At 34.0% G+C, this 21,685-nt stretch overlaps 1 protein-coding gene across 1 annotated transcript; it reads left to right on the top strand.

Annotated features, from left to right (window-relative positions):
* The first annotated feature begins 1,075 nt into the window (after positions 1 to 1,075).
* On the top strand, positions 1,076 to 3,871 carry LOC148599581 (perlucin-like protein). Its single transcript, XM_088559445.1, has 4 exons — positions 1,076 to 1,234; positions 1,785 to 1,864; positions 2,879 to 2,966; positions 3,546 to 3,871. The coding sequence occupies exons 1-4, from the start codon at positions 1,156 to 1,158 to the stop codon at positions 3,788 to 3,790; spliced, it is 492 nt and encodes a 163-aa protein (XP_088415571.1). The 5' UTR covers positions 1,076 to 1,155; the 3' UTR covers positions 3,791 to 3,871.
* Positions 3,872 to 21,685: the final 17,814 nt, after the last annotated feature.

The following is a 21,685-nucleotide window of genomic DNA, read 5'->3' as shown; positions in this document are numbered from 1 at the left end:
ATGTTAATAATTAGACCATGTTCGCCGTGTTTAAATAATCCATGTCTATAAATCATGATAATAAAAGTTTGATGTTTGATGAAGAACGGGCAACTTCGTTGATATATAATCGACAAACCTATGTACATTGGGATATTCGAGAGTGAGGTGAAAAAGTTGCTTATGATGATTCAATTTGTTCAAGTTACTTGCACATATAAAACTCAGTTGCATACATTTATAATGGTTTACGCATGTAACAACGTAAAAAATCATAAATCAAATCTAAATTAAATTCTTGATATTTTCTTGGATAGCTATTTTTTACTAAGTCTTGATATTTTTTTTTCATTCGAAACTAAAACTATTGAATGTATCCGGAAAATGGTTATATTAATAGTTTAGTAATTTTTTCTGACATATTTTATCTTAAACAGTTTTAAAAAGTTGATATTCACTCGATCGATCTATATGTAGCAATTTGGTTTACTTTGATCAATTCCTTCTTACATGGCAAAACAGGATTTGGTGTAGGCTATATTGCTTTAAAAATCACCATTGTAAGTGTTCGAGCCAATCCAAGGGAAGGATTAGTTTTGCAAAGCATCGCAGTTTTAAGATCAAAGTTTTCATCTTGTGTTTCCCAAAACAAATCAGATGGGACTATTAAAGTAATCACGTTATGAAACGGGTATATTTTAGTCGGTAAATGTGATGTGAAAATATGATCATATCCCCTAAGATCAATGGTAGAGTACAGCCATTCACTGTATACACTAAGTTACAATCCTCATTCAAATATACAAAAGGCACATTTTGTATATTTAGCAGACCCTACTAGATAATTAAAAATAAAAGAACTACTATACCATCTTTAAATATCTGTACTTAAATGGAACCAATTGTCTATGTGTTAAATAACATCCGTTGGATCCTCGGTGCACTTAATTATCGAGATAAAGATACATATGTTTCCTATCTAATAATTCTATTGTCCTTATGTATATATTTAGAAGTTCCTGTTGTAAGATGCATAGACAATAGTTAACTCATTTTGTAACGTGCCCACTGTCCGGTGCGTATCATATAAACAAGTATATAAATACGTCGGACAAGTAAAGTTGCGAATCCTGTTTCGCAATTGGTAATAAGTTTCTTCGATACGATACAACGACCATGGAATCCCCGATGATTTCAATCATCGTAGTTTTGTTTTGGGCGTATCAAGGGTTTACCCATCCAACCAGTAATGAAGGTATTACTATATTTGATATGTTATCATCTTTTTTTAACTTCTTCATGATTTTCTGAACAGTAGTTGAACATTTTACTGGTTTTATGCATTGGCTCTTCACTGTAAACATTTTCATGAATGGAAAATGACCGGTCAATTCGGATATATTCTAATGACACAACAACATGCTATCATGAGCAGATGTTTAAATGTAATTTTAAGGACAATTCATTTATATTTATTTCTTTTTTTCATATTTACAAATTCCGAATTGGATAAATACTAATTGATAATCAGTACCAATTTTAAGAATAAATTGACGATACAAGTGCGTAAGTTATGACTAGATCATATAAATGCATAATCAATATATAACTTTTTTAAATCAGCCTAAGAAGCCGAAGCATCTGCCTGCCCTTGATTTGTTTCTTTATTGGCAAAACACATGTTTTTGTATCATGTCAAAAGCATCGACTTAATGTATTGTCTCTCTTATGGCCACTAATTAAGGATTGAATATGTTATTTCATCATACTCTGTGCTAAACTTTCTTATTTATTTTCACATAAAGGTTGCGGACACGGATGGGTGACACTCAAACACAACTGTTATTTCTTTAGTAATACTTTTGTTACTTGGGAGGCAGGCCAGGTAAAGTAGAGCTTTCGTCAATAATATGTAATAAGTGTATCTATTATGAAAGAGTACAAATGTACTTTGTATAATCTGCAAAAAAAAAAAAAAAAACAAACAAAAAAACTGAGATATGCAATTACACCTCTCTCTCTCAAGAACGGAGTACAGCGAGAATATGTATAGCGTAGATGTAAAAGAGACAACAACCCCAACTGAATATTATGTTTTCAAAATTCCAAACTCTAAGTTATACGCAGAAATGGTTTACACAAATGGGTATTTGACAGGAGATAAGACGTCCGTGTAGGGCTTAATCATACGATATATATACATTTTCACGTTTTGAAAAAAAAAAACAAACAAAAGAAAATTGAAAATGGTAATATATTTTAACTGACAATAACAATTTCCACATTTTCTTTTACTTATTGCACCACAGGAGTTCTTATGGCCAATGACCGACGTCAAAAAATAACCAAACTGTTTAAATGTATATTTAGTTTTTAGGTGTCAGATGTTGCCTTGTTGTTGTATTGTTTTATCCTATTTATATGAATTGAAAGAAATGAAATGACATGTAACGGTCATATCGTTAATATCTTCATTGTCAAATTAAAGTTTTCAAAAAGTAATCAAGGGAACCAAGATTCTAGCGGAAATCAAAAGAATAAAGATAAAAATATAAAGAAATTGTGTCGTCAAAAACAACTTTTTATGTGACAATAAAATGAATAAGTACACATGTGTATGAATATTGTCATTTGAGATTGGTATTTGGAATGCAATCATTGAAATTCGAATACAATTCAAATACAACTTGCATATTGTCATGGAAACTGAATGGCATTTGTTTGTCATCGTAGCTGAATGACATTTGTTTGTCATTGTTGGCTGAATGACATTTGTTTGTCATTGTAGGCTGAATGAAATTTGCTTGTCATTGTAGGCTGAATGACATTTGTTTGTTATTGTAGCTGAATGACATTTGTTTGTCATTGTAGGCTGAATGACATTTGTTTGTTATTGTAGGCTGAATGTCAGCGAATGAAGAGTAATCTTGTGAAAATTGAATCACACACTGAGAACAGTTTGATTGTTGGATTCATTCAACATTCTGGTAAGAAATATTCAGTTAAATGAACTGAAATTTTGTTTTAAAATAGCATTTGCTGATGTTTCGGCGAATGATAATGGAAGAAAGTACCGAGAATTACGGCATTTTAGTGTAAATTAAAATCATTATTACCTGAATATAGTTTTACCGTTGAATAATTTTATTTTTTTTTTATTTAACATGCTTTCTGATTAGATGATACATTTTATCCATCATTATATATACCCAATTTTGTAATGTAACTGTGACGCCATCACATTTTTCCTACTTTACTTCTTAAATTCGTGGTGCACACTTGAAAATAACCTGCTACGGAGGTTATTTGGTATGCAATGCGTGCTTGAGGTTATTTTCTCATGGACCGAGCAACTACTTTCCGATGCATGTAAGAAAAAAAATCGTGCGAAAAAAGAACCAACAAAATCAACGTTTTCCCTTGTTGACAAAATACATAAATTATATTTTCTGAAAAGATCAATTGTAAAAATAGTTTCTGATTGCAAATTAAGCGCACAATTTACTAATTGTTTTGTGATATTCGTACTGGTTTGGCTCAATCACTTCAACCTTTGTGCCATTTAGTATACAGAAACGGAGACTTCTGGATTGGACTCAACGACCGCTTCAACGAAAACTCGTTTTCATGGATATCAGACAATACTCCTATTTATTATCAAAATTGGAATCCTGGAGAACCAAATAACTTCGCATTTAAACAACACTGCGTACAACTATGGAAGAAGGCACACTTTCGTTGGGACGATGACACATGTAGTAACAAGAAATTATATATTTGTGAGAAACCTAAAACCTTGTATTGTAAATAAATGTTTACAAACAAATTTCTACAACCGAGCATGTACACCATAATTTACATATTCAACATAGCAATAAAATAATTTTCATTAGTTAAATTGTTAAAAAAAAAATAGAAATAATGAATAATACAAACATGTGGAGTTGGCCTCATATCTTGACCTTAACACGAAGATCGATGTGAAAGAAAAACTATTGACCAAACTATACCACAATCGCGATTACTTTTCATTCCGTACTGTCAATTTTCCTTTCAATCATTGGCAACAAACAATGTACACATGCCTGGACCATGATCCCAGAACGTATTGCTGATTTCTTTAATTTGTTAATGCGTATTTTTTTTGTTATATATGTGCATGTTTTCCCTGCCGAGTCATTTTATATATATTTATATTTACAAAAAAAGGTTACTGATGCATATATTTCATGCGGACCATTTGAAGTCCCGGATATTTGATATTGATTTAACATCTTTGAGCACTTGTTAGTCATAATCGCCTTTTCACAAAATTGAGCCACTTTCGTCAATAAAGAACATATAATTTTGTATTTTAATTGTAAGCAAGTATAGAACATGTCTGGATATAATATGTTAAAAAAAAACACGTTACACGATTTTATGAAAATTCAAGAAAGTCATGTGCAGACCCAATAGACAGTGCTAAAAATACAAGACAAAACAGAGAACATTTTAAATAGTGTAAATAATAGATAAGTATTCTATGAGATCGAAAGGAATTCAACAAATCAATTCAACACACAAGCTTTGAGTCATACATTTTGTAAAACATTATATTATATCATCGCTACCCTCAAAAGTAACATATACATATATAGATTTCCTGTACAAATGGAAAACCCGGCTGAAGATTATATCATTCTGTCCACAAAAGAATATATTAGTAATGTTTCCATGTGTCGTCCAATTAATAGTAAATTCCATGTTGATTGTACTGATGTAGGCAAGGAGAATGTGTGATATTTTCTTCTCGGAAGCTTAATACATTTCTACACAGCCAATAATTTCCAAATTATCACTACATAAGTAAATATATATAATATCGTATCTATCGTATTAAAAAGACCAAACAGTGCATCCGCAATTGCTCAACCAATTACTTCCGTGTCGACAAATTTCGACTTCCGTCAGAATAATTTGTAAGCCATTCATAGTTCTGGTCTTCATTATACATATGTACGACGCAGCTGCCGCTCTGTCTATATTATACGTTGTAAAATAATTGATGTTAACAGATCGTGTTAACTGAGTCATTAGTACAATTTTTGAAACATATCTGCAGTATCATTTAAAGTTTAACAATGTTCAATACCAGCCACTGTACGCTATTTAAAAATAGTTTCTGTTTTCCAATAATAAGGAACTTATCAATAACAAAAGACATGATTTACTTTATAACTCTCCTTTCTTAAGGATTCAACTGGAACAGATTGACATTTACACACATTGTTTGCATTACAGGGCCAAATTGAATTTAACAATAAATTACGTGGGAAAAAACAAGAATATTTTTCCAAGTAGTAGTAATAAATCTTAATGGATTCAGTATGATGATCAGCAGGAACGGCATTTCCGTGGCATTGAAAATAAGAAATTAACACTCATCGGTAAATATAGTAAAACTAATTAATGTTGACCTTTAAAATTGAATATGTACACTCGTCTGTAACGGATTTCAGTCTCCTTTCTTCCTATATTTTCATTAAACCAATTATAGAATAGTCTGTTTAAAATGTTGAGAATATTTTGATGAACTAATTAATCCTCCTCCAATGTTCCACTAAACTGTTCAAGAACCCATCTCACCAGCCTTGATAGTAGCTTAAATTATCACGACTTTTAGCTTGTTCGTGTAATGTATTGCTTAGACGAGGGTCTTTCTGGGTCAAATGAACCCCAAATAGAGTTAAGAGGGCAAATCATTATTATAAAATTTCCAAAACCTGAAAAAATACATCAACTTAACCCAGCATAGGTTAATGCTAAAAATATTTCCACAAAAAATGTAAGAAAGTTCCCTTGTTTTCGATGCAAAAAGAACACAATCATGTTTCTTACATATTGCAATTTAAAGTCTGAATTGGAAATGTTGAAGTCTGTAATCCTTGGTGGTAAAGAAATGACTGATTAAATATTAATGCCAAATTTCAAATGTCTTGTCCAGACATCTTTTTCACTTTTTTGCATGCCTCATCTGCTTACCCTTTTCAAACATCGTTTAAAGCCTTTTATAGCCATTTTGTAGCCTTAACATTGAAATATTTTCAACAATTTAAGTCCGACTTTGTTAAATAATCATTTTTCCTCCACTTACATGGAAAAAGCACATATTTTTGAAATTTTCATAGCTAAATAAGTATTTATTCAATACCAATACTAGAAGTACGAGTTCGAGTCCCGCAGAGGGAACGACTAAAGATTTGCTTTGCAAATTTGACAGTTCTTACATCGTTGGGAATTTTTCAGACCATTCTGTTCTTACGTTATTTTTCTCTGTATCAATTTTTTCCGATGGAGCATTGTAGGGAATAGAGTCGTCACATTCTGAGGTGTTCACAAAATGAAGGAAAAATATATAAACTCATTGGATGCCTGGATCAACCCTTCCTAATTAAGAAAAAAGTAACTCTTTTCCACCATACTTTTCAACTTTTAGTAATATGATTTTCCACGGAGATACGATTCTAGAAATGTATGTCACCATGACATCTTCAAAGTTTTACAGAAGTACATAATATGAGGAAATCGTTGAACTCTAGCTCGATCTCACTAGCCATTACATTTTGTTTTTTGAATATTGTCGTGTTTTCATTCCACAGAAATGAAAAAAATATATTTGGTTTGTCCGGTAAAATATAAATTGGAGAGTCTTGTAATGACACGAGGCCTTCACCAAAAACTAGGTAAATTTTACATGTAATGACAGTGGATCGACCTATCTAAGTCGAATCCATATTTCGCCAACACGTTAACGTATGTTTGGTAGGATTTCGTAATCATCATTAATCCCAACATCTGAATTTTTTCGGGTTTGTTTTTACAGGGAAGTTGTTTACAAGGTAATAAAGATAGATCACTCGCCTTTCTTGAACAAACCCGTAACATTTGGTCCAGACAAGCAGAAAAGTAGTAAAACATATTAAGGACTCTTTTTATAGTTCTAAAACCTTGTATCAATGTTGAGTCATCTGCATACTGGCTCAAAAGCTATTCGGAACCATTTTTTATGACACTGTAGATTAACGATCGTGTTTGAAAGAATAATCAAGGAAACCAAGGTTATAGCGACAATCAAAAGAATGTAATTAATCCAGGGACAAAGACCAGACATGGAAAACAGACATACACAACAAAGAACATAAAGTAACTAAAATCATATATACAAAATAACAAAAGCAAATGAGCAACTCGGACTCCACTAAAAACTGGGAGCACGGACCAGTTGCACCGGTAAAGTACGCATCCTCTGCTTTTCTAGAGAGTGAGATGAGTTGCTCATAAAAAGTCAAGTCCGGGGTAGAAAAATAAGGAAAGGAAAACTATGACCCGTTGAATAATCAGTTTTCATGGTGCAGATGGATACATCATAACGATCCACGAGTTCATGATGACGACCATAAAACTTCTGTAGTGATGACTTCAATCTTGTAGCACCATAACCCTGCTCCAGAAGCAGTTATAGCGCTATAAAAAAAGTCTGCATAGTTTCGGCAAGCTCTAGCATAATATTTGAGTTGTGATATAAACACTCCATGCGCAGGTGCTGAAGGGATGTTGCCACAGATGAAAGGAAAGTTGACAATTCTGAAAGTCATCACGTTTGTCGTAAAGTTTGGTCAATAGGTTTCCTTTACCATCGATTCCTAAGTGTAGGTCAAGATATGAGGCTGACTTCACAGTGTCTGTAGTATCCTTTATCTCAAGTTCTTTGGGGTAGATACGATGTATCAAATCCTCAAAATTAGGATTGTTTAAAGATAATACGACATCTATATGGCGGAAATTGAGATTACAGGATCTAGCCAAACGATATTCTTTCTTTCGGATCAGATCAGCCTCATAAGAGTGCAGGTATAGGTCAGCAAGTAAAGGAGCACAATTTGTTCCCGTTGGAATGTCGACCGTTTGTTGAAAAACACGTCCACCACACTAGACAAATATGTTGTCGATTGAAAATTCCAGCATTTTGTAAACATCCTCTGTATATTGGGAAGATGATTTGGAATTATTTCATACAAAGTATGAGGAGTCTCTAACAAGAACTTTATATTTGTATATAGGTGCACCATCTTTTTTTGGAAAAAAAAACAACGATGTATAATTATTTTTTATTCGGGATTTTAACTGAGTATGGGGTATAGAAGTATACAGTGTTGAAAAATTATAAGTTTAAATGCTATTATATTCAGATAATAGTCTTGAACTGAACATTTTGCTATGAAACGTTGTTTGGATGGATTCTTTTTGAGTTTAAGAATCCAGTACATGGACGGTAAATCACAATCATCGTCCTTGGTAGAGAGACCAAAAGAAGATAACACAGATTTTTGGTTTTCCAAAATCTTTGGAGAGTGTGGTAGCAGTGTGGGTCTTATCACTGCTATTATTTTCTACTTCTACCTCTGATAATAAACATTGGATGTAAAACGTTTTGCAGACAAAAACAATGTTGTTTTGGGCTTTGTCTGCTGGTATGACTACATACTTGTCATGCATAGTAGACAATGTTTTTGCTACATCGGGGTCTTTGAAAAGTGATGTAGCCTTGGCACTCATTGGCATGCTTAAAACGTTTATTCGTTTCAAAGTTAAAGACCTCACGGCCTTTAACCACTATGAAAGAATCAATGTCTTCTTCTTCTTGTTTTATCCATTTTCTTGCATAGTCCCCGACGGCATCCATAAGAACTTAAAAGTTATAATTCCAATTCATGGAGCGTGGTTCACGGTACTTGAGACCTTTAGAAAGGATATTACGCAGAGATTCGTTTTCGATAATGGTTAAATCTCCCGTAACGACGTGACCATAAGGACCATATTTGAATGGTGAGTTTTTGCAAGAACAGTCACGTGGTTTTGCCTTGAAGTCCTCAATCTTGAGGTTCTGCAATAGCCTTTTATAATTGAACATTGTGGATGCAATGTGTGAAGTATAGGAATATGAAATAATTGTTATGGATTTGTCTTTGAAATATGGGGGAATTTTATTGGTAATTTCTTTGTGATTGAGGATGTCAGCCAACTTAATTGCATCTATACCTTTGTTGACAAACGGTAGTGGAAGAAATGATCTTTTTTTTCATCTTGACTTTTCACACAAACTGGTTTAAAGAGTCTGTGGAAACCAATATCCAAAATGATGGCAACAAGTCTGTATAATGATGAAGTGGTCTCAGAAACGGGAGTGTCAAGACTTGTTTTGTAAAGGGAGTGTAGTAGAGTGAGAGGTATAGAATAAAGTTTGTTTCTCATGTGATGAAGTCAAAAAGGTTTTTGTATGAAATGAAGGAGACCATCTATGGAGACATCATGTAACTTAGGTGACGTATAGTGGCGATGGCCATGACTCATTTCCCGTCTTGGAGTTTGTCAAATAAATTCATCACATTTATGCTATTGTTATATTGGCTTAAAAAGTTTCCTATACTTTTGATGTTGTCATTGCATCTGTAAGGTATTTCAGTACCTAGACTGCGTATCCAGTACTCCTCTCTTTCCCTACGATAGATTTTACTTAGAACGGGACTGTTTGTAATATGGTAAATTTTCTTATCTAAAATACGAATTTTCATAGAGAGGATTGAATGATTTTGTTGATTAAAGTGTTGATAAACTATCGGGAATTTGGTGGCGTTAATTCCCGCACGACGACCGCACATTCTTTTGTTAATCGTTCTTGCATCTTTCCGACATATACTTAACCACATAAGTTGCATTCTAATCCATATATTAAGTTTGTTGATTTGCAACTTCTGTCATCGTGACTTCTTGTATAGAAGGTTTTGTTTGTAAGATGAACTGGAGACGTAAGAGTCAATTATAAGAATGTTGCATGTTTTGTAATTTTAAATACCACATTTTTATATGGTACAATGTGGTTCGTCATCGTTGTAGTCAAATATATCATTTAAAGTGATGGAAAATGGTTCGATAATTTTGAAATAGTCAGAATTTTTGTACTGGAACAGATGGTCTGCAGACTGAAAGTGTGATTGGGTATTTTTATTTGAATTGGTCGGGGCACCTTCCATACCAGATGTAAGTGTGCTAAGATTCCCATCTGGGGACACCACTTTCTTACAAGACAACAGAGTGTCCGATCTGCTGTCAGGTTCTGACCTTTTCATACTGGGCGACATTCGAGCCAGCTTTCCTTTGAATAATGAAGTAATACATTTAAAAACCAAACCGGATAGAGAAAATGGTTCCTTTGATGGACCCACCTCTTTAGAAAAAAAATCTGACATGAGTCCATTTTTTTTATCAGAGTACTGGAGATATGTGTACAAAAAGTCTCAAACTATTCATTTTAATTGTTCGTTACTTGGTTTTCGGTTGATGACTCTCTCATTGGCAACCATATCACAGAAACAAAAAGCAAAAACAACAAAAATATAAAAAAAACAAAAACTAAAACAAATAAAAACAAACAATATAAAAGAAGATAGAGTTTCTTCCATAAAAGAGAACTCCAATAACAGCCCTGAGGTTTTTGCTCCTCTTTTTTTATCTATTTGGTCTGAAATTATACTACCTTTGAGAAAACTTTTGTCTGTGACAAAAACATGTTCTTAAAGTAGATTAAGTCTATTTGCTGAATATGATGAAGTCAACTTGTAATCTACACATACATAAGAGACAGCACACCAGTAACATTAATTTAACATAAATATATATATGTAACATTCGGAGTGAATACTTTATACATTTACATTTCTACTTGGCATATCGATTCTTTTGTTCAATTATGGCCTATATATGAATATTACTTTCCAGAAAATAGAAAAAAATATACCTGCAAAATATTAAAATCATGGGAATTTCGACATTTTGTGACACAGATACAAATAAATATTATTTTATATGAGGTCGTTTGAATGAATTACTCTGTATAAGTTTTTTCTGCATTGGTTTCAGTTAGCATTTGAATTTGATTGTTAAATGGGTAATTAGTAACATCCATTTTGTATTATTATCCGTTTTAGATTTATTGTTTCTGAGAAATGAAACAGAAATTCAAAACACATTTTCCGATGACGTTACCATAGGGAGTTTAAGAAGTTTAAGGATGTAGACCTAGGTTAAGGAACATAACTCTAGAAATCAGTGAAATGTTTGTGTCACACTCAATTTCACCCAACCCTATCAAGCTTTTTTTAATGGAGCATTGTTTTGTGTTGACATAACATACGAACGCAACCTATCTATTTGATTTTTGTGGTAAAGGGGAGACAATCTTGATTAATTTCTTTGATAAAAGCATATGTTCATGTGAAGAATGTTGGATACAGCTCTAGAATGGTATTAACTTACATCTTACACCATATAACATCCCCTGTCCTATCCTGATTCTTCGTTGAGGATTCCCTATTCCCCATATAGTAATCCCCCATAGAATCCCAATGTATACTTCGTATCTAATATTTACATTTTCAAATCAAAATTTTCCATTTTAAAATTCCTCAACATCCCTTCAGCACCTGCTTATGGAGTGTTTATATCACAACTCATACATAATGCTAGAGCTTGCCGAAACTATGCAGACTATTTGTGTCGCGCTAGAATTCTGACAAATAGGCTTCTGGAGCACGATTATGTTGCTACAAGATTGAAATCATCACTATAAAAAGTTTTCGGCCGTCATCATGAACTCGTGGATCTTTACGGTGTATCTATCTTCGCCAAGAAAATTGATTTGTTCAAAATATCATAATTTTCCTTTCCTCTTTTGTATGCCCTGGACTTGCCTTTTGATGAGCAACTCGGCGGGTGTTTCTAGGAAAAAAAAAACAAAACAGAGGACGCTTACCCTACCGGTGCACTTGGTCAATGCTCCCAGTTTTTTTTGTGTAGTCCGAGTTGCTCATTTGCTTTTGTGATTTTTTATGTGTGGTTTTAGTTACTCTATGTTCTGTGTTGTATATGTCTGCTTTCCATGTCTGGTCTTTATCCCCGGATTACATTCTTTTTACATGTAATGACAGTGGATCGACCTATCTAAGTCGAATCCATATTTTGCCAACACGTTTACTTATGTTTTGTAGGATTTCGTAATCATCATTAATCCCAACATCAGAATTTTTTCGGGTTTGTTTTTACAGGGAAGTTGTTTACAAGGTAATAAAGATAGATCACTCGCCTTTCTTGATCAAACCCGTAACATTTGGTCCAGACGGGCAGAAAAGTAGTAAAACATATTAAGGACTCTTTTTATAGTTCTGAAACCTTGTATAAATGTTGAGTCATCTGCATACTGGCTCAAAAGCTATTCGGAACCATTTTTTATGACACTGTAGATTAACGATCGTGTTTGAAAGAATAATCAAGGAAAAGGTTATAGCGACAATCAAAAGAATGTAATTAATCCAGGGACAAAGACCAGACATGGAAAACAGACATACACAACAAAGAACATAAAGTAACTAAAATCATACATACAAAATAACAAAAGCAAATGAGTAACTCGGACTCCACTAAAAACTGGGAGCATGGACCAGTTGCACCGGTAAAGTACGCATCCTCTGCTTTTCTAGAGAGTGAGATGAGTTGCTCATAAAAAGTCAAGTCCGGGGTAGAAAAATAAGTAAAGGAAAACTATGACCCGTTGAATAATCAGTTTTCATGGTGCAGATGGATACATCATAACGATCCACGAGTTCATGATGACGACCATAAAACTTCTGTAGTGATGACTTCAATCTTGTAGCACCATAACCCTGCTCCAGAAGCAGTTATAGCGCTATAAAAAAAAGTCTGCATAGTTTCGGCAAGCTCTAGCATAATATTTGAGTTGTGATATAAACACTCCATGCGCAGGTGCTGAAGGGATGTTGCCACAGATGAAAGGAAAGTTGACAATTCTGAAAGTCATCACGTTTGTCGTAAAGTTTGGTCAATAGGTTTCCTTTACCATCGATTCCTAAGTGTAGGTCAAGATATGAGGCTGACTTCACAGTGTCTGTAGTATCCTTTATCTCAAGTTCTTTGGGGTAGATACGATGTATCAAATCCTCAAAATTAGGATTGTTTAAAGATAATACGACATCTATATGGCGGAAATTGAGATTACAGGATCTAGCCAAACGATATTCTTTCTTTCGGATCAGATCAGCCTCATAAGAGTGCAGGTATAGGTCAGCAAGTAAAGGAGCACAATTTGTTCCCGTTGGAATGTCGACCGTTTGTTGAAAAACACGTCCACCACACTAGACAAATATGTTGTCGATTGAAAATTCCAGCATTTTGTAAACATCCTCTGTATATTGGGAAGATGATTTGGAATTATTTCATACAAAGTATGAGGAGTCTCTACCAAGAACTTTATATTTGTATATAGGTGTACCATCTTTTTTTGGAAAAAAAACAACGATGTATAATTATTTTTTATTCGGGATTTTAACTGAGTATGGGGTATAGAAGTATACAGTGTTGAAAAATTATAAGTTTAAATGCTATTATATTCAGATAATAGTCTTGAACTGAACATTTTGCTATGAAACGTTGTCTGGATGGATTCTTTTTGAGTTTAAGAATCCAGTACATGGACGGTAAATCACAATCATCGTCCTTGGTAGAGAGACCAAAAGAAGATAACACAGATTTTTGGTTTTCCAAAATCTTTGGAGAGTGTGGTAGCAGTATGGGTCTTATCACTGCTATTATTTTCTACTTCTACCTCTGATAATAAACATTGGATGTAAAACGTTTTGCAGACAAAAACAATGTTGTTTTGGGCTTTGTCTGCTGGTATGACTACATACTTGTCAATGCAAAGTAGACAATGTTTTTGCTACATCGGGGTCTTTGAAAAGTGATGTAGCCTTGGCACTCATTGACCTGCTTAAAACGTTTATTCGTTTCAAAGTTAAAGACCTCACGGCCTTTAACCACTATGAAAGAATCAATGTCTTCTTCTTCTTGTTTTATCCATTTTCTTGCATAGTCCCCGACGGCATCCATAAGAACTTAAAAGTTATAATTCCAATTCATGGAGCGTGGTTCACGGTACTTGGGACCTTTAGAAAGGATATTACGCAGAGATTCGTTTTCGATAATGGTTAAATCTCCCGTAACGACGTGACCATAAGGACCATATTTGAATGGTGAGTTTTTGCAAGAACAGTCACGTGGTTTTGCCTTGAAGTCCTCAATCTTGAGGTTCTGCAATAGCCTTTTATAATTGAACATTGTGGATGCAATGTGTGAAGTATAGGGATATGAAATAATTGTTATGGATTTGTCTTTGAAATATGGGGGAATTTTATTGGTAATTTCTTTGTGATTGAGGATGTCAGCCAACTTAATTGCATCTATACCATTGTTGACAAACGGTAGTGGAAGAAATGATCTTTTTTTTCATCTTGACTTTTCACACAAACTGGTTTAAAGAGTCTGTGGAAACCAATATCCAATATGATGGCAACAAGTCTGTATAATGATGAGGTGGTCTCAGAAACAGGAGTGTCAAGACTTGTTTTGTAAAGGGAGTGTAGTAGAGTGAGAGGTATAGAATAAAGTTTTTTTCTAATGTGATGAAGTCAAAGAGGTTTTTGTATGAAATGAAGGAGACCATCTATGGAGACATCATGTAACTTAGGTGACGTATAGTGGCGATGGCCATGACTCATTTCCCGTCTTGGAGTTTGTCAAATAAATTCATCACATTTATGCTATTGTTATATTGGCTTAAAAAGTTTCCTATACTTTTGATGTTGTCATTGCATCTGTAAGGTATTTCAGTACCTAGACTGCGTATCCAGTACTCCTCTCTTTCCCTACGATAGATTTTACTTAGAACGGGACTGTTTGTAATATGGTAAATTTTCTTATCTAAAATACGAATTTTCATAGAGAGGATTGAATGATTTTGTTGATTAAAGTGTTGATAAACTATAGGGAATTTGGTGGCGTTAATTCCCGCACGACGACCGCACATTCTTTTTTTAATCGATCTTGCATCTTTCCGACATATACTTAACCACATAAGTTGCATTCTAATCCATATATTAAGTTTGTTGATTTGCAACTTCTGTCATCGTGACTTCTTGTATAGAAGGTTTTGTTTGTAAGATGAACTGGAGACGTAAGAGTCGATCATAAGAATGTTGCATGTTTTGTAATTTTAAATACCACATTTTTATATGGTGCAATGTGGTTCGTCATCGTTGTAGTCAAATATATCATTTAAAGTGATGGAAAATGGTTCGATAATTTTAAAATAGTCAGAATTTTTGTACTGGAACAGATGGTCTGCAGACTGAAAGTGTGATTGGGTATTTTTATTTGAATTGGTCGGGGCACCTTCCATACCAGATGTAAGTGTGCTAAGATTCCCATCTGGGGACACCACTTTCTTACAAGACAACAGAGTGTCCGATCTGCTGTCAGGTTCTGACCTTTTCATACTGGGCGACATTCGAGCCAGCTTTCCTTTGAATAATGAAGTAATACATTTAAAAACCAAACCGGATAGAGAAAATGGTTCCTTTGATGGACCCACCTCTTTAGAAAAAAAAATCTGACATGAGTCCATTTTTTTTATCAGAGTACTGGAGATATGTGTACAAAAAGTCTCAAACTATTCATTTTAATTGTTCGTTACTTGGTTTTCGGTTGATGACTCTCTCATTGGCAACCATATCACAGAAACAAAAAGCAAAAACAACAAAAATATAAAAAAAAACCAAAAACTAAAACAAATAAAAACAAACAATATAAAAGAAGATAGAGTTTCTTCCATAAAAGAGAACTCCAATAACAGCCCTGAGGTTTTTGCTCCTCTTTTTTATCTATTTGGTCTGAAATTATACTACCTTTGAGAAAACTTTTGTCTGTGACAAAAACATGTTCTTAAAGTAGATTAAGTCTATTTGCTGAATATGATGAAGTCAACTTGTAATCTACTCATACATAAGAGACAGCACACCAGTAACATTAATTTAACATAAATATATATATGTAACATTCGGAGTGAATACTTTATACATTTACATTTCTACTTGGCATATCGATTCTTTTGTTCAATTATGGCCTATATATGAATATTACTTTCCAGAAAATAGAAAAAAATATACCTGCAAAATATTAAAATCATGGGAATTTCGACATTTTGTGACACAGATACAAATAAATATTATTTTATATGAGGTCGTTTGAATGAATTACTCTGTATAAGTTTTTTCTGCATTGGTTTCAGTTAGCGTTTGAATTTGATTGTTAAATGGGTAATTAGTAACATCCAATTTGTATTATTATCCGTTTTAGATTTATTGTTTCTGAGAAATGAAACAGAAATTCAAAACACATTTTCCGATGACGTTACCATAGGGAGTTTAAGAAGTTTAAGGATGTAGACCTAGGTTAAGGAACATAACTCTAGAAATCAGTGAAATGTTTGTGTCACACTCAATTTCACCCAACCCTATCAAGCTTTCATCAATAATGTTTTAATGGAGAATTGTTTTGTGTTGACATAACATACGAACGCAACCTATCTATTTGATTTTTGTGGTAAAGGGGAGACAATCTTGATTAATTTCTTTGATAAAAGCATATGTTCATGTGAAGAATGTTGGATACAGCTCTAGAATGGTATTAACTTACATCTTACACCATATAACATCCCCTGTCCTATCCTGATTCTTCGTTGAGGATTCCCTATTCCCCATATAGTAATCCCCCATAGAATCCCAATGTATACTTCGTATCTAATATTTACATTTTCAAATCAAAATTTTCCATTTTAAAATTCCTCAACATCCCTTCAGCACCTGCTTATGGAGTGTTTATATCACAACTCATACATAATGCTAGAGCTTGCCGAAACTACGCAGACTATTTGTGTCGCGCTAGAATTCTGACAAATAGGCTTCTGGAGCACGATTATGTTGCTACAAGATTGAAATCATCACTATAAAAAGTTTTCGGCCATCATCATGAACTCGTGGATCGTTACGGTGTATCTATCTTCGCCAAGAAAATTGATTTGTTCAAAATATCATAATTTTCCTTTCCTCTTTTGTATGCCCTGGACTTGCCTTTTGATGAGCAACTCGGCGGGTGTTTCTAGAAAAAAACAGAGGACGCTTACCCTACCGGTGCACTTGGTCAATGCTCCCAGGTTTTTTTGTGTACCCCGAGTTGCTCATTTGCTTTTGTGATTTTTTATGTGTGGTTTTAGTTACTCTATGTTCTGTGTTGTATATGTCTGCTTTCCATGCCTGGTCTTTATCCCCGGATTACATTCTTTTTTACATGTAATGACAGTGGATCGACCTATCTAAGTCGAATCCATATTTCGCCAACACGTTTACTTATGTTTTGTAGGATTTCGTAATCATCATTAATCCCAACATCTGAATTTTTTCGGGTTTGTTTTTACAGGGAAGTTGTTTACAAGGTAATAAAGATAGATCACTCGCCTTTCTTGATCAAACCCGTAACATTTGGTCCAGACAAGCAGAAAAGTAGTAAAACATATTAAGGACTCTTTTTATAGTTCTAAAACCTTGTATCAATGTTGAGTCATCTGCATACTGGCTCAAAAGCTATTCGGAACCATTTTTTATGACACTGTAGATTAACGATCGTGTTTGAAAGAATAATCAAGGAAACCAAGGTTATAGCGACAATCAAAAGAATGTATTTAATCCAGGGACAAAGACCAGACATGGAAAACAGACATACACAACAAAGAACATAAAATAATTAAAATCATACATACAAAATAACAAAAGCAAATGAGCAACTCGGACTCCACTAAAAACTGGGAGCATGGACCAGTTGCACCGGTAAAGTACGCATCCTCTGCTTTTCTAGAGAGTGAGATGAGTTGCTCATAAAAAGTCAAGTCCGGGGTAGAAAAATAAGGAAAGGAAAACTATGACTCGTTGAATAATCAGTTTTCATGGTGCAGATGGATACATCATAACGATCCACGAGTTCATGATGATGACCATAAAACTTCTGTAGTGATGACTTCAATCTTGTAGCAACATAACCCTGCTCCAGAAGTCTATTTGTTAGAGTTATAGCGCTATACAAAAATGTCTGCATAGTTTCGGCAAGCTCTAACATAATATTTGAGTTGTGATATAAACACTCCATGCGCAGGTGCTGAAGGGATGTTGCCACAGATGAAAGGAAAGTTGACAATTCTGAATGAAAAGTCATCACGTTTGTCGTAAAGTTTGGTCAATAGGTTTCCTTTACCATCGATTCCTAAGTGTAGGTCAAGATATGAGGCTGACTTCACAGTGTCTGTAGTATCCTTTATCTCAAGTTCTTTGGGGTAGATACGATGTATCAAATCCTCAAAATTAGGATTGTTTAAAGATAATACGACATCTATATGGCGGAAATTGAGATTACAGGATCTAGCCAAACGATATTCTTTCTTTCGGATCAGATCAGCCTCATAAGAGTGCAGGTATAGATCAGCAAGTAAAGGAGCACAATTTGTTCCCGTTGGAATGTCGACCGTTTGTTGAAAAACACCACACTAGACAAATAGTGGGATTTTAACTGAGTATGGGGTATAGAAGTATACAGTGTTGAAAAATTATAAGTTTAAATGCTATTATATTCAGATAATAGTCTTGAACTGAACATTTTGCTATGAAACGTTGTTTGGATGGATTCTTTTTGAGTTTAAGAATCCAGTACATGGGCGGTAAATCACAATCATCGTCCTTGGTAGAGAGACCAAAAGAAGATAACACAGATTTTTGGTTTTCCAAAATCTTTGGAGAGTGTGGTAGCAGTATGGGTCTTATCACTGCTATTATTTTCTACTTCTGCCTCTGATAATAAACATTGGATGTAAAACGTTTTGCAGACAAAAACAATGTTGTTTTGGGCTTTGTCTGCTGGTATGACTACATACTTGTCATGCATAGTAGACAATGTTTTTGCTACATCGGGGTCTTTGAAAAGTGATGTAGCCTTGGCACTCATTGACCTGCTTAAAACGTTTATTCGTTTCAAAGTTAAAGACCTCACGGCCTTTAACCACTATGAAAGAATCAATGTCTTCTTCTTCTTGTTTTATCCATTTTCTTGCATAGTCCCCGACGGCATCCATAAGAACTTAAAAGTTATAATTCCAATTCATGGAGCGTGGTTCACGGTACTTGGGACCTTTAGAAAGGATATTACGCAGAAATTCGTTTTCGATAATGGTTAAATCTCCCGTAACGACTTGACCATAAGGACCATATTTGAATGGTGAGTTTTTGCAAGAACAGTCACGTGGTTTAGCCTTGAAGTCCTCAATCTTGAGGTTCTGCAATAGCCTTTTATAATTGAACATTGTGGATGCAATGTGTGAAGTATAGGAATATGAAATAATTGTTATGGATTTGTCTTTGCATCTATGGAGACATCATGTAACTTAGGTGACGTATAGTGGCGATGGCCATGACTCATTTCCCGTCTTGGAGTTTGTCAAATAAATTCATCACATTTATGCTATTGTTATATTGGCTTAAAAAGTTTCCTATACTTTTGATGTTGTCATTGCATCTGTAAGGTATTTCAGTACCTAGACTGCGTATCCAGTACTCCTCTCTTTCCCTACGATAGATTTCACTTAGAACGGGACTGTTTGTAATATGGTAAATTTTCTTATCCAAAATACGAATTTTCATAGAGTGGATGGAATGATTTTGTTGATTAAAGTGTTGATAAACTATCGGGAATTTGGTGGCGTTAATTCCCGCACGACGACCGCACATTCTTTTGTTAATCGTTCTTGCATCTTTCCGACATATACTTAACCACATAAGTTGCATTCTAATCCATATATTAAGTTTGTTGATTTGCAACTTCTGTCATCGTGACTTCTTGTATAGAAGGTTTTGTTTGTAAGATGAACTGGAGACGTAAGAGTCGATCATAAGAATGTTGCATGTTTTGTAATTTTAAATACCACATTTTTATATGGTGCAATGTGGTTCGTCATCGTTGTAGTCAAATATATCATTTAAAGTGATGAAAATGGTTCGATAATTTTAAAATAGTCAGAATTTTTATACTGGAACAGATGGTCTGCAGACTGAAAGTGTGATTGGGTATTTTTATTTGAATTGGTCGGGGCACCTTCCATACCAGATGTAAGTGTGCTAAGATTCCCATCTAGGGACACCACTTTCTTACAAGACAACAGAGTGTCCGATCTGCTGTCAGGTTCTGACCTTTTCATACTGGGCGACATTCGAGCCAGCTTTCCTTTGAATAATGAAGTAATACATTTAAAAACCAAACCGGATAGAGAAAATGGTTCCTTTGATGGACCCACCTCTTTAGAAAAAAAATCTGACATGAGTCCATTTTTTTATCAGGGTACTGGAGATATGTATACAAAAAGTCTCAAACTATTCATTTTAATTGTTCGTTACTTGGTTTTCGGTTGATGACTCTCTCATTGGCAACCATATCACAGAAACAAAAAGCAAAAACAACAAAAATATAAAAAAAAACCCAAAAACTAAAACAAATAAAAACAAACAATATAAAAGAAGATAGAGTTTCTTCCATAAAAGAGAACTCCAATAACAGCCCTGAGGTTTTTGCTTCTCTTTTTTTATCTATTTGGTCTGAAATTATACTACCTTTGAGAAAACTTTTGTCTGTGACAAAAACATGTTCTTAAAGTAGATTAAGTCTATTTGCTGAATATGATGAAGTCAACTTGTAATCTACACATACATAAGAGACAGCACACCAGTAACATTAATTTAACATAAATATATATATGTAACATTCGGAGTGAATACTTTATACATTTACATTTCTACTTGGCATATCGATTCTTTTGTTCAATTATGGCCTATATATGAATATTACTTTCCAGAAAATATACCTGTAAAATATTAAAATCATGGGAATTTCGACAATTTGTGACACAGATACAAATAAATATTATTTTATATGAGGTCGTTTGAATGAATTACTCTGTATAAGTTTTTTCTGCATTGGTTTCAGTTAGCGTTTGAATTTGATTGTTAAATGGGTAATTAGTAACATCCATTTTGTATTATTATCCGATTTAGATTTATTGTTTCTGAGAAATGAAACAGAAATTCAAAACACATTTTCCGATGACGTTACCATAGGGAGTTTAAGAAGTTTAAGGAGGTAGACCTAGGTTAAGGAACATAACTCTAGAAATCAGTGAAATGTTTGTGTCACACTCAATTTCACCCAACCCTATCAAGCTTTGATCAATAATGTTTTAATGGAGAATTGTTTTGTGTTGACATAACATACGAACGCAACCTATCTATTTGATTTTTGTGGTAAAGGGGAGACAATCTTGATTAATTTCTTTGATAAAAGCATATGTTCATGTGAAGAATGTTGGATACAGCTCTAGAATGGTATTAACTTACATCTTACACCATATAACATCCCCTGTCCTATCCTGATTCTTCGTTGAGGATTCCCTATTCCCCATATAGTAATCCCCCATAGAATCCCAATGTATACTTCGTATCTAATATTTACATTTTCAAATCAAAATTTTCCATTTTAAAATTCCTCAACATCCCTTCAGCACCTGCTTATGGAGTGTTTATATCACAACTCATACATAATGCTAGAGCTTGCCAAAACTATGCAGACTATTTGTGTCGCGCTAGAATTCTGACAAATAGGCTTCTGGAGC

Source organism: Perna viridis, chromosome 13 (genome assembly GCF_037379345.1).
Source record: "Perna viridis isolate PV_CMFRI_1.1 ecotype Kerala chromosome 13, ASM3737934v1, whole genome shotgun sequence".
Taxonomy (NCBI): domain Eukaryota; kingdom Metazoa; phylum Mollusca; class Bivalvia; order Mytilida; family Mytilidae; genus Perna; species Perna viridis.
This window is presented reverse-complemented; position numbering and strand designations above follow the sequence as displayed.